This window comes from Orbicella faveolata, unplaced genomic scaffold (genome assembly GCF_042242905.1).
Source record: "Orbicella faveolata isolate gen_17 unplaced genomic scaffold, um_ofav_v1 contig_24, whole genome shotgun sequence".
In the NCBI taxonomy this organism is placed as follows: domain Eukaryota; kingdom Metazoa; phylum Cnidaria; class Anthozoa; order Scleractinia; family Merulinidae; genus Orbicella; species Orbicella faveolata.
Window position 1 is genome coordinate 28,277,152 of NW_028301552.1, and position 24,667 is coordinate 28,301,818.

The following is a 24,667-nucleotide window of genomic DNA, read 5'->3' on the forward strand; positions in this document are numbered from 1 at the left end:
TTTCGCCACAGTTGCAAAATGACACAGTCGCTATTAATTAATTAATCCTCTCTGTAAGTTTATCAGAACAAGTTTATTTTCCATAATTTAAAGATAGCTTGTCACACTGCTTGTTAGTGACGTAAGAAGTAAAGACGCTTACATTTTAATCCAAAGTCATAATGAATTTGTTGCGGTGAGGCGTCAGCCGGAAGCACTGTTCCGTCAGGAGTCGTGAAGTCATCGGTAGGATCATCATTCCAAGTCCCCAGCAGGCCCCTGGTACGATTCTTAAACACGTTTGGCCCGTCAAAGGCAATAGCTAGAGTTTGGGAGACACTGGCAAACGTAACAGAGATCCCGGATGGGAAGAGGGCCAAAATTGAATCATGGATCTCTCTAATGAGTATAATATAGGCCCCTGGAACCAACGTTCCTGTCGATGTAAGGTTGGAAATGTCTTGTTTGACTCCCGCAATGAGAATCTCCAGCTCATCTGTCAAAAACGAAGATAAAAAGAACTTCAGTGCAAAAAAATTACAGGTCTTGAAACTGTTTCAATTCAAGTGTGGAAGGCGCGGCGGGCCAATGGTTAGTGCACATCACTCCGGATCGAGCAGTCAGGGTTCAAGCTCTGGTGTGAGTCACGTTTAGTGTTCTTGTGCAGGTCACCTTACTCAAACAGTGCCTCTTTAGCCAGGAGTATAAATGGGTACAAGCGACTTATTGGAACAACCTGACAGGACACTGGAGAGTACCCTACAATGGCCTAACATGCAGGGGGGAGTAACAATAATCCAAGTCGCTTCATGGTAGGGAAACTTGTTTAAAACCTTCTTCGATTGGGTTCGAGAGGCCTTACTATATAGCATACTATTACTTCAACTGTAACCTAGCAATTTACGTCCCCCCCCCCCCCCCTCCCCCCACTCGTTAATGCCGATTTCTTTTCTCTTAGGCCCAATTCACACTTGCGAGATAACGACATAAAAACAATGAAATAAAAAGAACATTATGTTGCTATGTTTCCGGTGTGACATAATGACATATTAGTATCACCCAACTAGTGGACTAATGCAAATTCTGCATTTTGATTGGCTACGCTACTAGAGCACTATTAGTGGTAGTCCTCGAGTACCGAAATTGGCGCAATCGAGCGGGACGCTTTCTTTCGTTTTATTCCCAAATAAATATTTCTTCAACTTGCGTTTGCTAACTTTATTATTGCTTTTTCTGTCCGACTAACTGGGTGATACTAAAACAATTAGACCCTTCGCTCCCAAGGGCCACGGGTCTAATTGTTCATAAACAACAGCAAGAGCAGGATCACCTTTACTGTTTATTCGTCCCTCCAGTGCAGGCGTGTTCATCTCTTTGGCTGCAGCTGCTGAAAACACTGTCCCCAAGCCTCTACCGCTGGTCCTCTTAGTACGCGCCTGCAGCTCAAACGTTCCGTCGTCAATAGCAACCATTGTGTACTCACCAAGCCCGTTGAATGTAAACGATTTGTTATCGAGAGTTATGAAATGAGGATCTCCCCATATTAAAGCTGAAAAAAAGAAATCAAAAGATGAGATCTCTTTAACTTCTCTGTTATTAAATTAACAGCAACTAATATATTACGTAACCTTTCTGCGTTTTTCTGCTAAGTATCCGGCAAGCTTAAGACAAATGCGGCAAAATAAGTTATCTGCTTTTGTTTGTCCTGAGCGACGAATTCAAAGATGGACTAAGGGTCTGAAAGTATGTCCCATTTTGAAGCAATAAACAGCAATTTGTAAAGAGAAGTTCAAAACGCCAAAAATTAAAATAGCTGAACACTATCTGTTATTCGATAAGATACACTTGTTAAGGCTATTGTTTTCTTTGTAGAGAGATCTCGATGAATGGTTGTATACGAAAATGTTGCCAAGTGAAGCTGCATCATTTAGCTTTTTCTTAAATTCTTCGTAAAGTCGCAGTCTTTTTCGTCTCAGTTTGTAAAGCTTTCGATCTTTCGAAGCAAAATACCGAAGGTTTTAGGCTCAATGAGGCACAGGAAATAGTTTCCTTTATAACTTTTTCTGTGCCTTTGCACGCGCCCCGTATCAAGGCAGCTCTTTATAGCTCGTTCCAGGCTCCAAACGGTCGTAAAGGCTCCGCACCCAACTTACATTATGTTAACTTAAGGTAAAGTATCGGCTCCTAGGATTAAGCATTTAAAGGTCAGGACTCAGTTGTTCTTAGGCTGGATAACGCCATCTATCGGATAAATCGCTATAAAGTGGATAAGTGTTAACTAAACAAACTACGATATTGGGCTGGATAGTGATTTATCCAGTGGATAGCGTTATTCAGCCTGAGAAGTCATCTTTACCACTTCTTCTGCTGTTGTATTCAGAACAGTCATCCGATGGTCGCCGCTGATAGTAAAGTCCACACAAAGACGAATTACAACAGTAATGGTGTGCCTCCACATCACTTATCAATGGAAGGCCGGGTACCCCAATCAAAAACGTGCTCCCCGCTTCCGGTTGCCCGAGGGTCAGAACTCTTCCAGCTCCCGGTACTTCTGTGTAGCAGCACTGTTGTGCCCAGCGGCTCACTAGAGAAGGCAGCGAGTATGCGCATATCGTTTGGCTACTCCGCCAAGCAATTTTTTGGCCATAATCCACATAAAATTGTTTATCTGCAACAGCTTGGTTAAAGGTGCAGGGGCAGGGTCTTATCTCTGGAGCTGATAAGGATCCCTGCTGACGGATCCACGTGTAACACTTCTTGGCAGGCAAGTCCAAAACAGAGCTATTGTCGAGACGGAAAAACCACACACCGCGACTGTTCGTGTTTCCAATGCGCTGGTCTATGGTGTCGGCTTCAACAGTGCCCGCGCTGAAGTTAAAAAGAAAACCCACTAGCTAGCATTTCCAAAAAAAAAAATGACCGCACAATATATTTTCCTTCATGTGGAAAATTACATTGCACAACTTCCATGACAAATAACAGTATAAATAAAATGTTTCATTTAGATACAAATAAAGCATATCTAGCTTTCATACAGGTCTTCTTTATCTTGATCGAATGGAATTTTAAGGAGGAGAAAAAGAGCAAGCACGCGGAGGACCCCCCACCGCCAATAACAAGGGGGTTTGAATTAGGATTGTTCAATTATTCGCAATTACCGCCGGATAACAATTTCCATCATATTTTTAGTTATTAGTTAAAGCAAGTTCAGCCAAAATATGACAGCTATTGATTTTTCTCAACCATCAGCTAACTTCTTAAGGTGCCATCTTAGCTCCAAAGGTGACACTTAGACACCGCTGACACTCAAAGGTGACACTTAGACACCGCTTGAAACCAGAAATGTTTCTTACCCGGGTACATTAGTGAAACGCAGTTGTGCTGGGTCTCCTGCGTTATATCCGATAACAGGAAGCCCACGGCTTCTCTGTGAGAGCAAGCGGAAATTCCTGGAGAGAAAAATACCAAGAGATATGAAACTGAACGTAAAATAAATAGAAAGGATTATTTTGAAAAAAAATGGGTATTTAGCCCTGGCCAGAAATCAAATCAATATGTAGATAGATTAAACACGTAAGTAACCAAAGAAATAATTTAGATTGATTCGCTCTTTGCAATCACGAAGTTATTCATTCATTTATTTTTTGTCTGTGTCGTTTGTTCTTGTTGTCGTTTTTATTGCGTAGTTTTCTTTTTTGTCACTTGTAGTATAACATAAGCTACTGATGTAAACTTAGTAGCCATTTATTAATATTTAGCCTATTTTTTTTACAAATTGATGTAAGCCGTTGAATGGAAATAAAAATGTGAAAAAAGAGAGAGAGATTTGATTTTAATGAGTATAGACATATCAACATTTAAACTCTCAAGATGTACAGTAGTTCTCGTAGACAGAAAGCAAGCACATGTTGCGAGCCAGGATTCAAGAGAACTTGTTTCTATACAAAAGTTGATTTACTTTATACTTGAATATAACATTTAAGCAAGCAGTGCAGTTCCTATGCAGTTAAGTGGCCCACCTGCTTTAAACTATGGGCTAAGATTAAGATATTGTAATTAGTCTGGAAACTGGTATGCTTAATTAATCCCATCGTGGTTTCTTTTGCGTACTGAGAATAGACCATTCTGCAGTTGTTTGCTCAGTGGCCTGGCCTTTCAATGGCAGCGAGGCTGGAGGTGACCTTGTTTTGAATGATACAGACCTCACTGCTTTTGTTTTGTAAATCAAGCTGTTCTAATGCTAACTAGTTTGCATTAAATGAGTAAAGCAGAGAAGTTTGTCTCAAGGCAAGGACACCTCCAGCCTCGCTTGCATTCATAGGCCAGGCAATTGCGCACACAATAGTAAAATGGCCTATTGTAGCTACCACGCCAAATTTTTCCTAACCATTTACTTTCCTAAAGATGTCTTATTCATACTTACTGCCCTGTTGATGCAGCCCACTCAATTCCATTTTCAGGATAATTGAACAACGCGAAAGAATGTTGACCGTCGGTTACCAGGACAATCTGGAACGTGTTGACCTGAAGAGACAAGTTTTTCAGTTTCTACTCTGACGAAGGGATGACACTTTTAAATGCTTCACAAACTCACTGCCTCCATCAACTTCAAATTGATAATTAGCTTATCACGTTAGGTATAGCTACTCTATATTCTATAAAATAAATTTTTAAATGACTTAAAACATAACAAGAGTAATGCAAGAAACTTGCTTGCACTGAGGGAAGTCAAGAAAGTTTAAACCAAGCTGAAAGTTACACATTATACAACGCAGTAATTTATTCTCACTGCATACCTATTATCACATCGCGGTAAACTAAGTTATGGGAAAAATCTGCGACTACTATGGCAGCTAAGGTACACCTAATTGCAATAACGTTGTCATAGAAAAAAAGCAACAAGCAAAAAGCCAAATAGGAATTAATTAGCCAAATGTAAATTTCCATTGTTTTCAGATACTGTACATGAATGAAAATATAATGTACATGAATGACATGAATGAAAAATGTATTTTTCATTCATGTACAGTATCTAAGAACAATGGAAATTTAAATTTCCCCAGTTAATTTCTATTTGGCTTTTTGCTTTTTTCTATGACAACGTTATTGCAATTAGGCGTATGCAGCGAGAAATGAGGGTAGCACCTACAACCGGCACCAGGGGAGGAGGCTGAGGCGACAACAGCTTCCTCGCCGGAACGCCGACAAAATGACAGTAATCGAGCAAAACCCGAGAATTAAAACGACGAGACCGCAAAGTATCATGCCAGCCCTGGGGCATAAAAGCATGGTGGAATTTGAGGGATTAAATCAAGTTCCGAGATGTGCTAATAATTATATGCAGTGAGAATAGACCCAGGCAGCAACGCAGCTTTATTCCTACAGTTAGGCCTACCGTCCACAATTATCCGTCACAAAAACAGAGCTTTTAAAAAGGCGCTCTTCAAACGGGAAGAAGCTGAAAACGAAACGCCGGCTTTCCATTTTTGTTCGGACGGAAAAAAAATTTGAAAACAGAGCTTCTGAAAACGATGACGTCACGATAATCATGTGATTTCACCGGCCGAGTTTTCCTCAAACACAAATCCAACATGACAGGTGATTTTTTTTGATTTTTTTTTTGCGTTTTTAAATTCCTCCGGCGTAGTGTGGACGAGGTCCAAAATGTTAAAGATGCTACAGTATTTAAAATGCAACTAGAAATCAAAATTAACACACACGTGAAATTAGAACTTGATATTGATGTGAAAAGAAAGTAAAATCAACCGGATTACAAAGCTTATCAGTTTATTATTCCCGAGCTCGTTAAATGGGAGCTCTTTTCTCGGACACCAATTCAGAAAACGGACATCTCGCAAAAGGTAAATATGGTTTACTGGTCGTGGCCAAATTTCACTTGTATTTTCTGTGACTGAACTTTCTTTTAAAGACAGACACCTCTCGAAGGCAGGTAGTTAGAGCAGGTCCCGGTGGAGGTACTCCCTTATATGGGCTATATAGGTATGTGCGGTCCGAAAGGGTATGGTTTTTTTAGCCGTTTTGATCAGAAATAGGGTATCGGTTTTGGCCATTTTGAGACCGTCAACAAAAGCCTTCACATTGCCTTTAACATCGGTCTGAAGTAGGTAGCTAATTACAAGACAGGTCTGAAACGGGGTATGGATTTAACGATCGGGTCGTCAATAGGATATCAAATTTTTGGTCAGGTCACAAACAGGGTAGGGGAAATCACAGAATTTGGTCTTAAATAGGGTAAGCGTTTGTGGAAGGAGACCGCACACCCCCGCCCACACGATTTTTCCAGGAGTACCCCCGCCCCGGAGCAGGTTCCGAGAGTGCCTGCCTAAGCGAGAAATGATTGTATTTATGTCACTTCCCACCTGTCAAACCTACCGCATTTATGAAGGGGTATGTAATGGGGTATAGTCGAACCCATGTCACTTTCAACGCCCAGGTCGCGTTAAAGTTTGGAGTTCTGGGATTTGTTTGATAGCGTTTTACGTCACTGTTTGCTCGATCAAAGACTTCTCTAGCATGGTTGGACGTCACATCGCCTAGGAAGGTCTTGGCGTAGACCTGGTAATAAACCTTCGATCCGTTTCTGTGATCCGGCAGTCTAAATGGAGAGTGACTGATGTATGACCAGTATGGTGCTAGGATGTACATGCGTCCAAATCTGAAATAACCTGGCCTGAAACCAGGGAAACGCTCAGGCCATCTGACAACGTTGGGGCTGACGAACCTTAGCAGTCCATTCCGACAAATCTACGAATCAATCATAGGACATGAACATTGGATTGACTTGATGATGAAAACAAACTTCAAAATCAAAACAGGTAAGCTTATATAAAAGCCCTGGACAAACGGACCTGCAAGTAGACTAGACGCAAGTTGAAAACTTGGGTGCACTTGGGACTCCGTTTGGCCAGGCGTAGCGTGCACTTGCCATGACTTGCAATCACTTTTGCCGATATCAGATTTGCACGCAAGTCGAATGAAACCCTTTGGCCACCCAACTGAAAGTCAACGCAAGTTGAGCGGCGTCTCTTCATTTTTATAGCAACCTATTAGCTAATGAAATACAGGATATTGGCCGCGCGGGACTAAACCCGTAGCCTTGAAATGTTTTTTTTTTTTTTTTTGTTTTGTTTTGTTGCGGCTTGTGTGTACTTGAGAGTAGACTTGCGAGTCCTTTTGGTCACCCAACGCAAGTCTCTACCCAAGTTTTCAACTTGCGACTACATGCGACTACTTGAGAGTCTTTTTGGCCAGGGCTTTCAAAGACAACGTGGAACCCGCCATTTGAAGAATAAAGCTGTACTTCTTATGAATACCTTCGACTGCGTCCGTACTCAGGTGACTTGAATACTTGCGGTAAATTACCGCTGCCGAAAACTTGAAATTCAGACGTTACGGGCGCTAACTCCTTGTCACCTCGAAAACGTCAGCTAACCACGCTCTCAGGGCTTGTCCTTGCCCTGAGAACGAGGTTGAACTCAAGCGGACAGTTAAAACTTATCGACAAAAAAAATCTTGGTTTAAGTATTTTGGTCAAAGTCTCCGAAAATATACTTTGGGCTAGTATTACAAAACGTTCAAAAATGCTTCAAAAATGAAGGACCAGTTAAATTCAAAAAAAGAAATAGGCTTCGTTACTCGTGATGAAGAATAAAATAGGCTTCGTTACTCAAGAATACAGCAAAATAAAACGATATCAGTAAAATGCTGAAGGTTAACTGACAAAAATAACATAACATTCAGAGATTTGTAATCTAGCTTAAAATATTTTATAAATACTATCGAATTTTAGCATGTACGTGAAAGAAAACGTATAGAGGGTTTTTACTCACGAGGCCAGCAGCAAAAAATTATTGGAATAAAAGAAAGTTTTAACATAAGAAAAGAGCTCAATTCCCACAGGAGTGGTTTGGTACACCAATATGGCCTCCGTTTCATTGTTTTGGGATACCAATATAGCTGCCATGACGTTATGTGAAAACACTCTATTAAGTTTAGTAAACAAGCAAGTTACTTACGAAAACCGTCTTGTGTTCTCGTATAAAGAATGGCAATCCTTGACCAGGAATATTAATTCGTAGACACTGAGATATGTACGCGTTGGAGCGACTCAATTGTGCATCTCCAACTTTTGCACCATAAGGATAAAGCCGAGCTGTAAGATAGGAAAGAAACAGCTTGAATTCTGCGCGTACTCAAATTGGCTAACCCTATGTTTTATCAGAGTATTAAACCGGCATAAAGAGCGCGAGCGATTTTCATTCAATGAAAAATCCTTGTTTGAATTTTCGGAAATTTTAAATAACGAATGGAACAGTATTTTCCGGAATTTTCGGAAAAGAGGACAACCTCGCGAGGTACACCCAAATTTTTGGAAATTTCATACCGGGAATTTCCTTTCCATTTGATTTTCTTCCCGAAATTTCCAGAAATTTCGGCTTAAATGTTGGCTTTTTGGAAATTCACCAATTTCAGATTTTCTGGAAATTCTCCCTGTAAATCTCTGTACCTTTTCTCCCCGTTTCGAAATTTTCGGAATTCTTTTAGTTAAATGGAAAGGGCCCCTTGTTTTATTGTTTCGTACGCGCGTATAAATCAATTTCGTACAGCATAAAGCAGTTTTCAGTTGAAGACGCGAGACCAAAAACCAAAGTCATGACTATGGCCAATCACAAGAACAGAGACTATCAAGTGAACCAATCAAAACTCCGAGCAAATACATGTGGCTGACGGAAAGCGCAGGAACGTGTGTGAGCGAATCACGATTAGTTTTAGTTTTACTTCTGATTGGATGACAAAGTTGCACAATGTTTTCTAACCTATCGGCTAAGCGTAATAATACACAACCAAAACAAATGCGAATTGTTACCTTCGACACTTGAGTGAAAACTGGTCTATAAAGAAGCCTGAACCATCTATTAAGCTTTCATAAAACACGGCAGGCATTTGAGGACAAGGAAGGAAACTTAGAAAACACGAGCCGTATTCCTTAACAACAATTTAGAACAAAATAAAATCTGGTCAAGTATAGATGGACAACCAAATCAATTTGGACTCTCTTAAAATTCTCAATTATAACTAAGGTAAGTTTCATAATTTTTTGTCTAATTAGACTACGAGCCCAAGTTTTCTATGAGCGAATAGTCGACGAGGCAAAGCCAAGTTTACAATCACTCGTAGACATTTGAAGGGGTCGTTTACACCATGTGATTGGGTCAGAAACCCATAAACGTATCATCTACAGTACTAACAAATTATGTCAGACAGATCATAACTTAACAGTGTTATTAGAAACTCCTGAATACGTTAAGCATAATTTAATGCCGATATATGGACTTACGGATACATGGTTGTATGAAGCACGGTTGCGTCATATTTCTAGGGCCCTCGCAGTCACGGCCACCGTTGGACGGTGGGGGATTGATGCAGGATCGGTAACGCATCTGAATGCCATTACCGCACGTTGCACTGCATTGAGTCCAATTAGTCCACTGAGTATAGTTACCATCAACTGAAAACCGACATGACAGAAACAAACCAAAATTTCAACAACCAATACAACACAAAGTCTCGGCACTACAGCACAGCACAACACAGCATACTACCTTATACTACACACTACATCACCCCAAGCTACACTCGGACATCACATACAACACACTGCAGTCCTCTACATTACCACACAATACTCTACACTGACTGCGCCACGCTATGTCACGCAAGATCATTCTAGGCTACAATACATTACATTAGATAGCAAAACACACCACATTGCATCACATTACCCGGCATTACGCTGCGCTAAAAAAACATTATACATCATTGTCCTACTCTGCACGAGACGACACGACGACAATACTACGCTATGCTACAATGCACTGCACTGCAGTGCAATGCACTCTACTTCACTGCACTGTAATACTATGCAATGTAATGCATTGCAGCTAAGAATGCAAATAAGTACATAATTCTCAAGTTTGTTGGTATCGTTCATGGTCTCCTTTAACAACCCTTGCTCAATCATGTACAGTGTCTAATTTCCGTGTGGGTCTTTCGTTGGTAAATAAAACTCCTTTCGAAAGTTGTTTCCTTTGTGTACGTCCTCATTATAGACTGATACTGTACCTGGGCAAGGCTGTGCGTTGCAAGGCTGCGTTTCGTCGCGAGGTCCTTGGCAATCAGCGCCATTGTTGATCGGCGGTGGGTTGGTGCAGTTACGAGATCGCATTTGAACACCACCCGCACAAGAAACACTGCAAGGTCCCCAGGGACCCCAGTTCGTGAAGTTCCCATCGGCTATTATCAAAAAAGGAAAAGAGTAAACGCAAATATAGACAGTGTTCAGAGGATGCAAATGGCATTTAGAGGCTCTGATACGTAATGATTGGAGCATTCTGATCCTTTCGGTTATGATTGTCAGTTGTAGTCAATTGAGACTCTTGCTCCAGTTAGAGTTCGATGGAATGCCGCTCCGTCGCTAGTATAGTAAGTAAAGCAGCCCTTAGTCAGGTAAAGTGGTTTGCACTTGAGCACCCAAAGAAATCTGAAATTGCATTAATTTTTCTTAACTGGTTCAAAACCTCGAGTCACTCTCTCTCCACCAATCAGATGCGAAACCAAACTGTCACGAGCGTTTTTTCTTCAGTTGGCGCTGTGTATCTACTTGGAATTGCTATTGTTTTATTGTATTGTGTGCGGCCGTAAGGTTATGACTTGCCATAATGATTAATTGCTTTCAGGTTAGTTTTACAACCAACCATAGACAGTACAACAAAGATCAAGTTCAATTAAAGACGTTTCACGCACCTGTGAATTCTACGCCAAACGTGTCGCTTAAGTTTCGAGCGAAAGCTTGAAATATTGACTCTGTCACGTCGTAATCTATTGTAACATGCTGATCTCTCCCAGCTTTCAGTCGCACATAAAATTTGAGCTGCAAAGGACTGTTTTGAATGGGAAATCCCGGAAGGATGTTGATTAGATCCGGATCAGATGGTAAGGATCTGATGACAGAAAGAAAGGGACTGTCAGTGCTCCCTTAACGGGAAAAATAAAGTTAAGTGAAGATCTAAGTAGATCGTACCTGTTGGCACAGCGTCCAATATCAGCATTGCAGAAGTCGGTGACAAAATTGGCAAGTCGCTGTTTAAATTCGGGTTCTATCAAGCACCACTATAAGAAATATAAATCATAAAAATATACAATTTAAATCTATTTATCTAATACATTATTGATTTTACGATTTCATGATCCATCTGGCTAGATAAAAAAAAAAGAAAAATTAGATGAAACACTGCAGAATATGAAATAAGACTTACTTACGGCCCTGAACAAAGGTAACTGAGACAAGAAAATATAATGTTTTTACACACTTTTCAAAATTCTCTTTTTAACAATCCTCACACCGGAACAACTTTAATATGGAAAAGGTTGGCTGGATGAATACGCAACTGCATGGTTCTTTTGAGACAAATTTGCTAGAATTAACTCGTGCTTAAAGAGTTGCTGAACAAAATTGTAACTGTACTTCAAAGAATAAATAGAGACAAGCAATCTGTCAAACACATTACCTCGATCTACATGTCCGCGGCCCTAAAAGAGATATTTTATCTCATTTGACCCAGTTTATTTCTGGTTCTGTTTTACTTTTGACGTGCGTTATGCGTTTCTCATAAAATGTAAATTCTGCCTTGAACGCGCAAAACGACTTTTGTCGTCCATACCCCCAAAAGCGTATAAAAGAACTATCATATTTTTAATCCTCAATCTCTTTCTTAACTTAAACGAGCATCTTTAAAGCTTTTACACCCTCAATTCCTTTCCCTTGCGAGAGCCAGGGGACCTTGTTGTGCCCCTGATTGCTTGTTGTTCGATTTTGAAATGTCGCGCAAAAGTTACCACCAATCAGAGACATGAGACGCGTCTCTATAGAGCTGTGTCAACAGTACTGAATTTCTCGTGTAAACTCTCTCTCGCCTCTTGAAGCGGGTCCTGAAGGGGCAGTTTGGGAATTGGGCTTTGCCTATTTTTGAGGCGAAAAATAGGATTTGGGTCACTAGGACTGGGAATCAAACAAAAAATAGGAATGTGGCTGGGATTTGAGCAAAAAGTGGGTCAAGAAATAGGCCTTGGGCAAAATTTTGAGCTAGGAAATGGGATTTATAACTGGGATTTACCTCCTCAGCCCCTCCTTTTTCGGGAACTATCTTGAATAAGGAGAAATTGAGTACACGTAGAGACAGGTCTGCTTGATTACGCTATTACGCTAGTCACCGTAGAAGTTGTACAGATCTTTATAGAAATACGGTACACACCTGTGGTATAGTGAAATTTACAATGATGATAGTGATAGCATTGTTGATCTCGTCTTGTGTTGGAGTTCTGCGAGTTGGTAAAACGCAGGGGGGTGGAGTTGCTGACGTGGTGACGTTCGGTGACGGAGGCGATGTTGTAACTGTGGAACAGACGCAAATTAAGCGATGATTCGTCGTATATAGATTGGGGTAGGGGAGGATGGACAAACAGACTGAGGATGGATGGGTAGACGAATTTTTAGTGGTGGTGATGGTGACAGGGAGGTGGTGACTAAGTGGCTAAATGACTGGAAGATGAAGTGGTGGATGAAATAAAAGAGGAATGAGTTGGAGCACCAACTCCTTCGTCGAATCCACTCTTTGTGGGTTTTCAGCTTTGTGGGTTTCACTCCTATCATTAGGTGACTACTTGTTTTCTGATACTACTACGGTCACTTTGAGTTTTGAATTCACAATTGCTCACTTGGCTTAACAACTCTTCAGCCAGCAATACAAAATACCAGTGAAATGCCAGGAACAAATGCTGGGAAATTGTTTGGAAAATTTGGTCCAGAAAATATTCCAGTGGATCCAGTGAGGAAAGTTGCAGGTGGGGTACACGCTTGGAAAGAATTGCAATATAGAGTGACATGAAATTCTCAAAACTCGAGAGTCGACGCATGTTGTATTCGAACAACAGCAACAACAGTGGTAGCAAGCTTAATGGGGTTCTTCACGAGAGGTTCTCTTGTTATAAAGCAGTGAAATACGATTCAATTCATGCGAATTATTCGGTAATTCAATCCAGCATTTGCTAATACTACGATTATCAGTTGAGTAAGGTGCGACGGAGCTTCGGTGGAGAAGTTTTGGACTTAAAATTACTGTGTTGTCACGGACAACTTTCGTCGTTTCCAATGGTAACAATATCGTTGCCTGCAATTTCGCACGCTTTGCTGCTAATTCGTCAAGGGCCGACAAGTTGCCACTGGGAACTGAGTCAGTCGCCCGTGACAACAACACAAGTTGAACGTTAAACCCTGGTCACCAAACTTTCGTCCCGCCTCACGCAAGAGATAATCGTAGCATTAAGGGTCGCATTCGCCGTGCCAAACATTAGTTAGCCGTCAAAAGCGTTCAAATATGTTACCTGTTAGACTCCTTGATTTCCAGCAACCATTTCCTCAAGAAAGTTTCAAGACCGAGATTTAGCTGACGACAAAGGCCAGCGCATGTAAGAATCCAAGGTCATGATTTTTGTTGTTGTTCTTGTCGTTCTTCTTATTTTTTTTTTTTTTTTTGCCTTTTTAAGCAGCCCCATAAACTAAAACTTAAAATGTTGGCTATTTCATTGCCGACACGGAGAACACTATAACACTATACCATGACTCTAATTAGCGTATTTTTTGCTCTCGTGGGTGGGTGGCTGGCTTAGTGGGTCGGTGGTTGGGGAAGGTAGCTGAAGTGAATGACTGCATGGACAAACAAACAGACAGACGGACGGACGGATGGGTGGGCGGCCGGACAAAAATGCAATAATATGCAACGACCAAAGTTAAATACGCTTTTTACACCATTTATTCCATGCCACATTTATCAAAAAATAAACCTTTTACCTGGGCAAGGCTGAACATTACATTGCCTGGTTTCGTTTCGAGGTCCTTGGCAGTCAGCGCCATTGTTAATCGGCGGTGGATTGGTGCAGTTTCGAGATCGCATTTCAACACCACCCGCACAAGAAGCACTACAAGGTCCCCAGGGACCCCAGTTAGTGAAGTTACCATTGACTGTAAGAAATTAAAAAGATAGAAGGAGAAGAAAGCTTTTGAATGTGTCTTGAACATGTTTCAAGTGGAATAGCTCTATGCCCTTAGATTGTACACAGAAGCAACTAGATTCCAAAATGCGTCCCTCCTTTGATTCCCGCATTCCAATTGAACTCTCTAGATAGTATGTTGTCAAGAATGTATTTGGGAAAACGTTGTATTAGGCACTTAAGCTTGAAGAGTTTCCCTGTACGTTTAGTAGCCTGAGAATACGTAAAGAAAACACATCCCAAGAATTGATTACAAAAAAGTCTAAAACTCCCGTTTAGGAAAACGTATTCGGGCACATTCAACTAGGGAGTATTTTGCAACAGTATGAATATTACCTGTAAATTCTATACCAAACGTGTCACTTATGTTTCGCAGGAAAGATTCCAAAATCGTATTGAGCTCTTGTTTACGGAGGGTAAAAGACGTATTCATGGCGGTCCGTAGACGGATGAAGAACCTGACCTCCAGGGGACTGTTAACTTTGGGATATTCAGGAAGTATCACGACCTCCACATCCGGTCTTAAAGCCAAGGAAAATGAAAGCAATTAGTTATATTATTCAGCAGATTTTGTTTATTATTTACAGCAATATTTAAAGGTTAGTTAAGAGAACATTTTGAAAATTTAAGGTGGAGAGGAAACCCCTTCGGACATAATAAAAAGTGGGGGTGAAAGAACTCGTTCAGTTTTAATTTACAAGCACTTAAAATAAAAAGTAGAGGGTATCTTAGACAGGTTCACCTGTTAATTTGTTCTCTAGTGATTGGGAATTCATTTGATACCGTGGTATTATCTATGCATCGAAGCACAAGAGCGGTAGACGGTAACCAGTCACTTTAAATTCAAGAATACTGCAAATTTGTATCCTAGAATCTTTTCTTTGCACTTTGTGATAATGATAACAAGTAACGCTGCCGGTGAAACATCTATTAAAATGAATCTTTTAGTTTTGACACCTTTTACAGGTAATTATAAATGTACGCGGGCTCTCTCGTGTCCAGCATGTACATTGTGAAAATGCATACAGAAAATTGAGAGTTCAAATAAAAAAAATGTTTGCTCTAACTTACTCCACAGGACATGATCCTGTTGTGTTGCAGAATTTTGCAGTACTTGTGGCAAATGCCTCTGTAAAGTTTTCCTCTATGGCACACCACTGAAAAAATGAGACGATGGTTCTTATTTATCGGATAAAGAATTGTTGCAGTTACGCTTGTGATGCCTTATGATACTTAACAATCGTAACCAACTATTTGCGAAAGAAAGTTAGGCATTTCGCAACAATATGTTGGGAATTGTGATTTTAAAAATATCTTTACTTTAAACAGCCTTCATTCTCAAATAAAATCCTTGGGTTCTTGACAAAAGATCTGAAAACATCCCTCAAAAGATACCAGACCTTTTTTAACCCACAAGAGGTACGGTCGAGGTACATGTACTAAATCTTTTATTTGGAAAATATATCAGACGGGGCTGATCAGGAACCAAATACCTGACAAAGGTCATTCCTTGCTAAGTCATTCTTGTAAATTTATGGCTAACAATTCAAATGTACATAGGTACACAAGAATATGTAAATAGAAATATGTGGTAGACTTTCTAAAAGCCCTTTCCGGAAAAACTCGAAGATGATCAGGCAAAGGATTAAGCGAAGATCAGTTTGAGGCAATTCCAAATAAACTATGAAACACTCTTTTTAATTTCTTAATTAAACAATGCAATAGAGATAAAAGTTACGACTTTTGAAAGAAACAAACCTCTGGAATAGTAATATTCAGAATGACCAGTGAAACTGAATTTGTAATCTCCTCTTGAGAAGCAGGTTGTCGATTTGACAAACAAAATGGTGGCGTTGTAGGTGGAACTACAGTAGTATCTGGCGGACCTGTTGTAATATCTGGCTGACCCGTCGTGTTGACTGGTTGGCCTGTTGTGATATCTGGTTGACCCGTTGTGATATCTGGTTGACCTGTTGTGATATCTGGTTGACCCGTTGTGATATCTGGTTGGCCTGTTGTGATATCTGGTTGGCCTGTTGAGATATCTGGTTGACCTGTTGTGATATCTGGTTGACCTACTGTAGTGTTCGGTGGACCTGTAGTGGTGTCTGGCGGACCTGTTGTAGTGTTCGGCAGACTTACTGTGGTGTCTGGCGGACCTGTTGTGATGTCTGATGGGCCGGTTGTAACGTCTGGTGGACCTGTTGTGATGTCTGCCGGACCTGTTGTAGCGTTCAGCAGACTTACTGTGGTGTCTGGCGGACCTGTTGTGATGTCTGATGGGCCGGTTGTAACGTCTGGTGGACCTGTTGTGATGTCTGCCGGACCTGTTGTAGTGTTCAGCAGACTTACTGTGGTGTCTGACGGACCTGTTGTGATGTCTGATGGGCCGGTTGTAACGTCTGGTGGACCTGTTGTGATGTCTGCCGGACCTGTTGTAGCGTTCAGCAGACTTACTGTGGTGTCTGGCGGACCTGTTGTGATGTCTGATGGGCCGGTTGTAACGTCTGGTGGACCTGTTGTGATGTCTGCCGGACCTGTTGAAGTGTTCAGCAGACTTACTGTGGTGTCTGGCAGACCTGTTGTGATGTCTGATGGGCCGGTTGTAACGTCTGGTGGACCTGTTGTGATGTCTGCCGGACCTGTTGTAGTGTTCAGCAGACTTACTGTGGTGTCTAGCGGACCTGTTGTGATGTCTGATGGGCCGGTTGTAACGTCTGGTGGACCTGTTGTGATGTCTGGCGGACCTGTTGTGGTGTCTGGTGGGTTCGCTGTGGACGGCGGGCCTACAAATAAGATAAAGCCTAATTAAACATGTCGATGAATATCGTTTTCAATTTCTTCTGCAGTGCAGACTGGATCTGCAAATACACTGGTAGTCGTTGCTTTGTAACTGTATACACTCTTTCACGTGTACCTTCAAGAGACAGCAGACATATTACAAGTTGTAAACGAGTCACCATACGGATTCGAGTAGGTGTACATGACAAAATAAAAGAAAAACTAGCTACAACTGATACATGTACTGAAAAGCGAGACTAGAATTACAATTAGGTGATCGAGTCTGGCCTTCGAGTCTGGCGGCTCCCTAGGAATAAAAACAATAACATTACAATTATATTTAAGTTGACGTACGTTAAAATGGCATCGAGATAAAACTGAAGAAGAATCTACTTAGATTGTAAATAGGAAATGGGATCCAAAAAACGGCGCGTTTTTCACACAAACATACACAGACACAAAAATTCAATCAGTTATAAATGATGATCCCTTGATTGACACAAATATGTTTGTATACAAACTTGTTGGCAGAGGTCGAGGAACGTTTCTGTCGAAACGTCCATCCACATTCCCTCTTGATTTGTATCGTGCCACAATATAGTGACTTCCACCTCCAGAAGCCACTCCCACTCCGAGCTCCGTGGAACTTCTCCAAATCACCTGTGTAAAATTTAGCCACGGTCGGCTTGAATTTATTGCTGTCCCGGTATCAAAATCGTAGTTCGATATCTCGTTGTACCAAATGGTCACCATGTCACTGCAGCGCACGCATGAAGTTTCTGATGCATTGCTACATATTGGTTGTGCTGGTGAGAAGGACAAAAGGCCAAGATTTTCTCCCAGGTTTTGGTTGTTTAAGACGTTGACTTCGTTTTCTAAAGTTTGGTTCTGTAGAAGAAATTGCGCCCAAGATCGCGCCCCATCGGCAATTCCGTTGTTCCAGGTCAAGGGTCCAACTCCGCCATGCAATGATCTTAAGTTATTGTGTGAATCCAGACAATCTTGTTCAAAGAAAGACAGGCCTGCTGGGAAGAGAATTTACCATGCACAATGTTAACATGTTTATATCAAATTGGTCTACATGATTAAATTCTTAAATAGACAAAGCGGATTTATCGAGTGGGAGGTTAATGCACCAAATTTCAAAAGCTTTCTGTGATTGATAGTTCACTTTACCAAGTACCCAAAGTTTCAAAGAAATATCTTTATTTTCCAATCTTTATTTTAATCATTATTTTCCTTCCTCGATTTACATTTTTACAGTTATCGTCAAACAATCCCACTTTGAACACGGGCTGCAGCCGTTCAATTTGTGTTTGTCCTACTGAATATTTTGCTTCTGTAAAAGCTTTAAACGATATATGGTTTTCTTTTATTGGTCTATTTTAAAGTTGAATGAAACCTCTACAAATGAAAAGTTAAAACTTTTCATTGGTGGTACTGATCAGCATCTGATATCTCCTCGCTGTATCATTATCGTGTTACAGTACAAGCCAATAAAAATCATCACATCATTGAAATGCTACGGAAATGAGTAAATTCGTCGTAATGCGGGGTGTTGGCAAAATTGTCCTCTGGAAGTGCCTGCAGTCTCCGTAATGTTAATAGCAGGGTAGTGACGGATCGAAAAGGGTGACGTGTATCAAATCGAGTTGAGACTCCCTGATCTCGATGAAGTATTCAGCCTGCTATTCACTACGACGGACATTAGCACAAACATGAGCATAACGGTATCGCGGTAGCGAAAAGGCCCACAACACAAGCATAAGCACAAGCACACAGTAATGAGGAGGGCCACTTATCAGATACGATACGGATGATAAAAAGACCTTTTTTAGTCTTCATGCCATATATTATATATTTCAACTTTGTTATTACCTGATATAAAGCTTTGTGTATTTTTAATTTGTAATTTTCGTGTTAGCTTAAAACATTCTGTAACTAGAACGGTTTCTAGCAATCTATTTGTCTGTTTATCTATCTTCCTATCTACATCTACCCCGCCTGTCTAATCTGCCTGTCTATCTGACGTAATCGTTATGCAATTCAAAAATCAAATTTAGGGGTGTGCTGTAGATTCGAAAAGTTCGTTTGCCAAATATTTATCCGTTAAGGTCGGTAAGAACTCGCGTGGCACAAAACAAGTTAGTATAATTCTACTAGTATACTAATGCAAATGCTGCAATCTGATTCGCTTTCGATTTCTATGAGACGATAGTTGATTCGGCCTTCGGCCTCATCAACTATCACCTCATAGAAATCTCGAGCTCATAATCTAACAATTAATTGTTATGATAACTTGTACCTAGAACGCCTACTGTTGCACGTTGCAAAGCAGTAACAAATAGCTGTTTTAATTACTATCCGATATGGCCGCTGCAGTACCTGACATATTCATTGATTTACCTGGTATAGGTGTTGTAGATGGAAGATCTGGTGTTGTAAATGGAAGACCTGTCGCTGTGGATGGAAGACCTGTTGTTATAGCTGGAGGAACCGTTGTTGTAGACGGTGGGTCTGTAGCAAAAAAACAATATAATTAGTAACAATTTAACAATTTAATGAAATTACATCTCAACTTATGGTTGCTGCCTTGAAATTTATTAAGCCTTAAAAAAAAGTTATCCCCACACCAAATCCACAAGATACAACTGTATACATAACGTGAGGAGAAGCTGACGGACCTGTCGTAATGTCTGACGGACCTGTTGTGATGTCTGACGGACCTGTTGTGATGTCTGGTGGACCTGTTGTGATGTCTGGTGCACCTGTTGTGAAGTCTGATGGACCTGTTGTGATGTCTGGCGGACCTGTTGTGATGTCTGGTGCACCTGTTGTGAAGTCTGATGGACCTGTTGTGATGTCTGGCGGACCTGTTGTGATGTCTGGTGGACCTGTTGTGATATCTGGCGGACCTGTTGTGATACCTGACGGACCTGTTGTGATGTGTGGCGGACCTGTTGCGATGTCTGGTGGATCTCTTGTGATGTCTTGTGGGCCTGTTGTCATGTCTGGCGGACCCGTTGTCATGTCTGGCGGACCTGTTGTGATGTCTGGCGGACCTGCTGTGAGGTCTTGTGGGCCTGTTGTGAGGTCTGCCGGACTTGTTATGATGTCTGGCGGACCTGTTGTGATGTCTGGCGGACCTGTTGTGATGTCTGGCGGACCTGTTGTGATGTCTGGCGGGCCTGTTTTGATGTCTGACCGACCTGTCGTGGTGTCTGGCGGACCTGTTGTAGAATCTGGAAGACCTGGTGTCGTATCTGGTGGACTCGATGTAGTGTCTTGTGGACTTACGGTAGTCTCTGGTGGACCCGTTGTAATGTCTAGTGGACTAGTTATTCTGTCTGGTGGACCTGCTGTAGTGTTTGGCAGTCCCGTTGTGATATCTGGCGGGCCCGTTGTAATGTCTGTTGGACCTGTTATTGTTTCCGGTGGACTTGTCGTAGTGTCTGATGGAAGGAAGGTATGAATCCTTGGCGAAACGCACATCATTACAACACAATCACATATATTCCATATCTATGTTATATATTTTGTTTTCAGCAAGCAAGCTCGAGTGCATATCTAGTTGTTTTTTATGTAGCTCGATCCAATCCTCGTAAATGTTTCCAATTTGCAAGAAATTTTGTTTACAAACCTGTTGGCAGGACGCGTGGTACATTTCTGGGAAACCTTCCTGCCAAATTCCCTCGTGGCTTGTAACGAGCCACAACATAGTGATATCCGCCTCCAGAGGCCACACCCACACCTAGCTCAGTAGAACTTCGCCAAACCACCTGAGTAAAATTCAGCCATTGTTTATTTGGATCGATTGGCGATCCCGTATCAAAATTGTAGTTTGAAATCTCGTTGTACCATGTTGAAACTACTTGGCTGCACCGCACGCACGAAGTTTCAGATGCATTGCTACATATTGGCTGTGCTGGCGAGGAGAACACAAAACCAAGATTTTCTCCGAGATCTAACAGGCCCTCCTCATGTAGTAACGACTTGTTTTGCAGGAGAAATTGAGACCAGTTTCGTGCCCCTTCGGCAATTTGTTCATTCCAGGTCATGGCTTGAAATGCCGAGTGCAGTGCTCGAAAGTTGTTGTGTGAGTCCAGACAGTCTTGTTCAAAGAAAGTCAGGCCTGCCGGTCAGAGCATTCAGAAAATTGTGTTAATAAAACAGCTCTCTTGAGGGACAATCACCACCAGGTAAATGATAAAACAAAAAAGCTTATTCAACAAAATGGAAGACAATGGATAGATATACACATATATACATATTGGGTAGATATGCCGGCACATAGTTAATAAAGGGAAATAGTTAGGAAGACCGGTAAACATCAAAGAAGCAAACAAGGAAGAGCCTTGACCCTGCACATCTTTTGTTTTATGCTCATAGACTGTACAGGAATTACATAATCGCAATGCTTCCATTGGCTAGTTGCAGGAGCACATAACCAACCACCTTTTGTATTTTGCTAGGTTTTGTGCAGGTTCAACCCCCAAAATAGCCAACAAAAACATACAACCAAGAACTTTGCCAGGTTTCCTAACCATTTCCCTCCACTGACTTCTCAAAGGCGATATTTATGTCTGTTGACTCGTATAATGAAATGAAGCAATATTACACATTGTTCATGTTTGATTTTCTGTGGTTTTGTTGGCGATTTGGAGCTGTGAAGAATTGTTAAAAGGTTTGCTTCAGTTTGAAGATAACCTACGGGTAGGTACGACTACGCGTACGCTATTTGAAGAGAGCGCCACTAATGTAGAACCCAAATCTCCCACGGCCAAAAGAGTGAGATCGGAAAAAATAGCCTGTAAAAATTACACTTTTACCGATTTCGTCTGGAAACAAGGGAAACACTGTTTGTAATAGAAAATTTCTGCGGGATTTCTTTGATTTTTCATTGCTGAATAAACTGAGTAATGCAGTATTCAATGACCCCGTAGGACAAGTCAGAGACAAATGAGCAGTAATCAAAATGATGCCGAGATACTAGACAATCAAATGCCTAAAAAAGAGAGATTTATTATCCAAGGGTTTTTATTCAATTCCTGAAAACTCAATACCAGGTCTACAGAAAACTTTTTCAACTGGTTTCACTGGTTTCCTATTCGTGATAGACTACAAATACTCGTTTCGTGTATTATCAATACCCCGTAGGAAAAAAGATGGCGGCTGTCTATTTTACCACAATACCTTGCGAACCTAACAAAACGCATGAGAAACAGGGAAAGCCATATTCTTGCCATATTATATTTGTCTTTGTACCAACGATATTGTGTACGCTAGGTTATAAGATTTTTGAAGAACTTTTCTGTACGTTTTTATATAAGTAAAGGTACCAGCCGCCATCTCTTTCCTATTAAAGATTGTAATCTAGTAATTGCAGTTGGTAGCACGCTAATCAAGAAACGTTTGATAGCATATTTTACTAAGAAATAGCAGGAAAAAAAATATATTATGAGACGTTTTGAAACAATTTACATTAAAAATGATATAGCTTCGTCGGTTCCGAGACTGGAAAACTCCAAATGATGAATTACATGGGTGCTCGGTAGACTACCTGGGAAATTCCTAATATGTTAAACTAAATAGTAATTCATGAATTGTCGATCGCTTTATGTTATAGCCATTAATATTGTTACTAAATAATGCGGAGTAAAGATAAGAATTTTAAGAGAGGCAGATAAAAAATGATATATAACCTGTAAGAAGTGCACAATTAGCTGAAAAAACTTCCTTGATGCGAGAAAAGGTTATTAAGATTTTGCTGTTGATTAAAAAGGATTCTGGTTGAATACGTGTGGATTGTAGACGGTATTCTGTATATTAGAAACCAATATAATTAAAAATCATTCGTACAAAAAAAACCACTTTATTTTAGTTCAAGTCTAATCAGCAACTGATACCCCAAAACAGGACAAAATATTACATTAGAGAAGAAGACTATGATCAAGAATTTCAAAACAGATTTCAGGGCAGAGCAACTCGAGTGATCTCAAATACTCAGTCATTAATAAAAACACTCGTAGAGGTTTTTGAAGTCGAGAAAAGCGGAAACAATATAACGGAAAGAGTTATGCATCAATATGCGGAGAACATTTTTTGAAACGCAAATTCATAGCGTGTTTTATCCAGTATGTAAACTTGAATCGAAAATCTTAAATCGTCATTATCCTTCACTTAAGATGGTGGAATGGGGACGGTGTTACTCTATTTTATTTGTTCATTACAGGATGATAAGAAATTGCTCCGTGCGAGAGAAAAAACGTGGGAAAACAAAAATACGCATCGATGCGCAAAAAAAAAATAATTAATCGATCCTCTCAGCTTAATTTTTAATTGCGGTTGTAAATGATGTATCACACGAAGAAGTCAATTAAACAGATCATCAGCGTTTTGTAGCTGAAATGTTTATCTCAGTCATAAAGGGAAAAATCAATACCCACTGAAAAAACTTGAGACTTCTCAGAGGTCGTTGACAAAATATCACTGACGACGAAAACGAGTGGGTTCGACTGAGTTTTAAAAAATTTCTTGCCACGAGGACTTTCAGTAGAAAGCAGTTGAAGATGACTTCCGAATTACAAGTTGGAGAACGAGGAGAATTTTATAATTATCTTGAAGTGCAATGTTCTCCATTATTCTAAGACAAACATTCCGTTATTGAGTCACGGAATTTCAAGTCTGTTTTTAGGTAAGCGGGTACTAACACCTTAACATTCACCAACAAAAATCGAAATTTAATCGTTTTTTACTCACCTTGTGCGAATGACGTCCGGCACAATAATGAAAGCAGGAGTATAACAACAAGCAACACATTTAACGGCATGGTGAAACTTCCCGGACTTGAAGAACGGTAAAACATCCTGCCGTGTTGTTTTTGCACTCCACTCACACTAATAAGCTTGGGCCTCTATATTGAAAAACTGAGGTCTCGATCTCAAGCTGGAAAAATATTTGCCTCTGGAATATCAAAACTCGACTTTTGAAAGTACCTAAAAGGAAATAGTAAAGGTTGTTGTAAATACTTAAATGATATAGCTTCCTGAAGTACACAGAGAATTGGGGTTCCTCTACAAGGATTTCAACAAAACACCCTTCAGTTTATCTACAAATTTAACAAATTTGACATATCGTTTGGGGGTTGCCATGGCAATTAGAGTATTGACTCTTGAGGTGCTTATCAGCCCCTTATATAGGCTACGAAAGATATTATTGTTACAATTTGCTTTTTAGTTTTCGCCATTTCCTCGCAAGTTTTTGCTGTGTTACGTTCTTATGTTGCATTGTTTTTCAGCGTTACACGAATTTCCTTTACTCTTCGAAGATATACTTTACAAGTCTGCAGGCTTTTCAAAAATTCTATGCCGGTGTACAAAATCATGTTTCCCTGTGCTAGTAAATATACCAACACGTATTTTTAAGTTTGTATTGGAAGCACATATAGATCACTGACAGAAGAAAGTACCATGTCTACTGTAGCAGTTATTTCAGTAGGGTAAATTTGAACGAATTATAACAATAGCACGTTTCTTCAACAACTGCCTGTACGGAAAACTATATAGAAACAGATCGAAAATAGTTGTTGCGTTTATTTGAAAAACAATAGTCAAGGATACAAATAAAAAAAGCATTTAGAGCAAACAATTATTGGAGCTTGTATTGGCGTTTAACTGTAATTAGAGATGGAAGTTCTTTGATATAGATTTATCGGCGCTTTACGCCAAAACCGCAAATCGTTGGAAGATTGTTGTTGTCTAGAACGGTGGGCGTCACTTTT

At 40.5% G+C, this 24,667-nt stretch overlaps 1 protein-coding gene across 3 annotated transcripts in view; it reads right to left on the reverse strand.

The window, feature by feature from the left end:
* Nucleotides 1-23,967, reverse strand: part of LOC110064694 (mucin-like protein) — a 33,826-nt gene extending 9,859 nt beyond the window's left edge. The window contains exons 1-21 of one of the 3 annotated variants that reach the window (XM_089291881.1): nt 23,647-23,967; nt 20,528-21,019; nt 19,572-20,339; nt 19,294-19,404; nt 17,409-17,909; nt 15,865-16,892; nt 15,178-15,263; nt 14,443-14,627; nt 13,907-14,077; nt 12,312-12,451; nt 11,081-11,169; nt 10,804-11,000; nt 10,123-10,293; nt 9,338-9,508; nt 8,016-8,152; nt 6,373-6,744; nt 4,403-4,503; nt 3,333-3,428; nt 2,336-2,847; nt 1,310-1,528; nt 143-475 (exon numbers count right to left, since the gene is read on the reverse strand). In XM_089291881.1, coding sequence (XP_089148007.1) covers nt 143-475; nt 1,310-1,528; nt 2,336-2,847; nt 3,333-3,428; nt 4,403-4,503; nt 6,373-6,744; nt 8,016-8,152; nt 9,338-9,508; nt 10,123-10,293; nt 10,804-11,000; nt 11,081-11,169; nt 12,312-12,451; nt 13,907-14,077; nt 14,443-14,627; nt 15,178-15,263; nt 15,865-16,892; nt 17,409-17,909; nt 19,294-19,404; nt 19,572-20,339; nt 20,528-21,019; nt 23,647-23,752 — 5,986 coding nt within the window. In that variant the 5' untranslated portion in view covers nt 23,753-23,967. Of the gene's footprint in view, nt 1-142; nt 476-1,309; nt 1,529-2,335; nt 2,848-3,332; nt 3,429-4,402; nt 4,504-6,372; nt 6,745-8,015; nt 8,153-9,337; nt 9,509-10,122; nt 10,294-10,803; nt 11,001-11,080; nt 11,170-12,311; nt 12,452-13,906; nt 14,078-14,442; nt 14,628-15,177; nt 15,264-15,864; nt 16,893-17,408; nt 17,913-19,293; nt 19,405-19,571; nt 20,340-20,527; nt 21,020-23,646 lie in introns of all 3 variants that reach the window. The other 2 variants (XM_089291880.1, XM_089291882.1) reach the window with 2 other exon arrangements.
* Between the last annotated feature and the right edge of the window lie 700 nt (nt 23,968-24,667).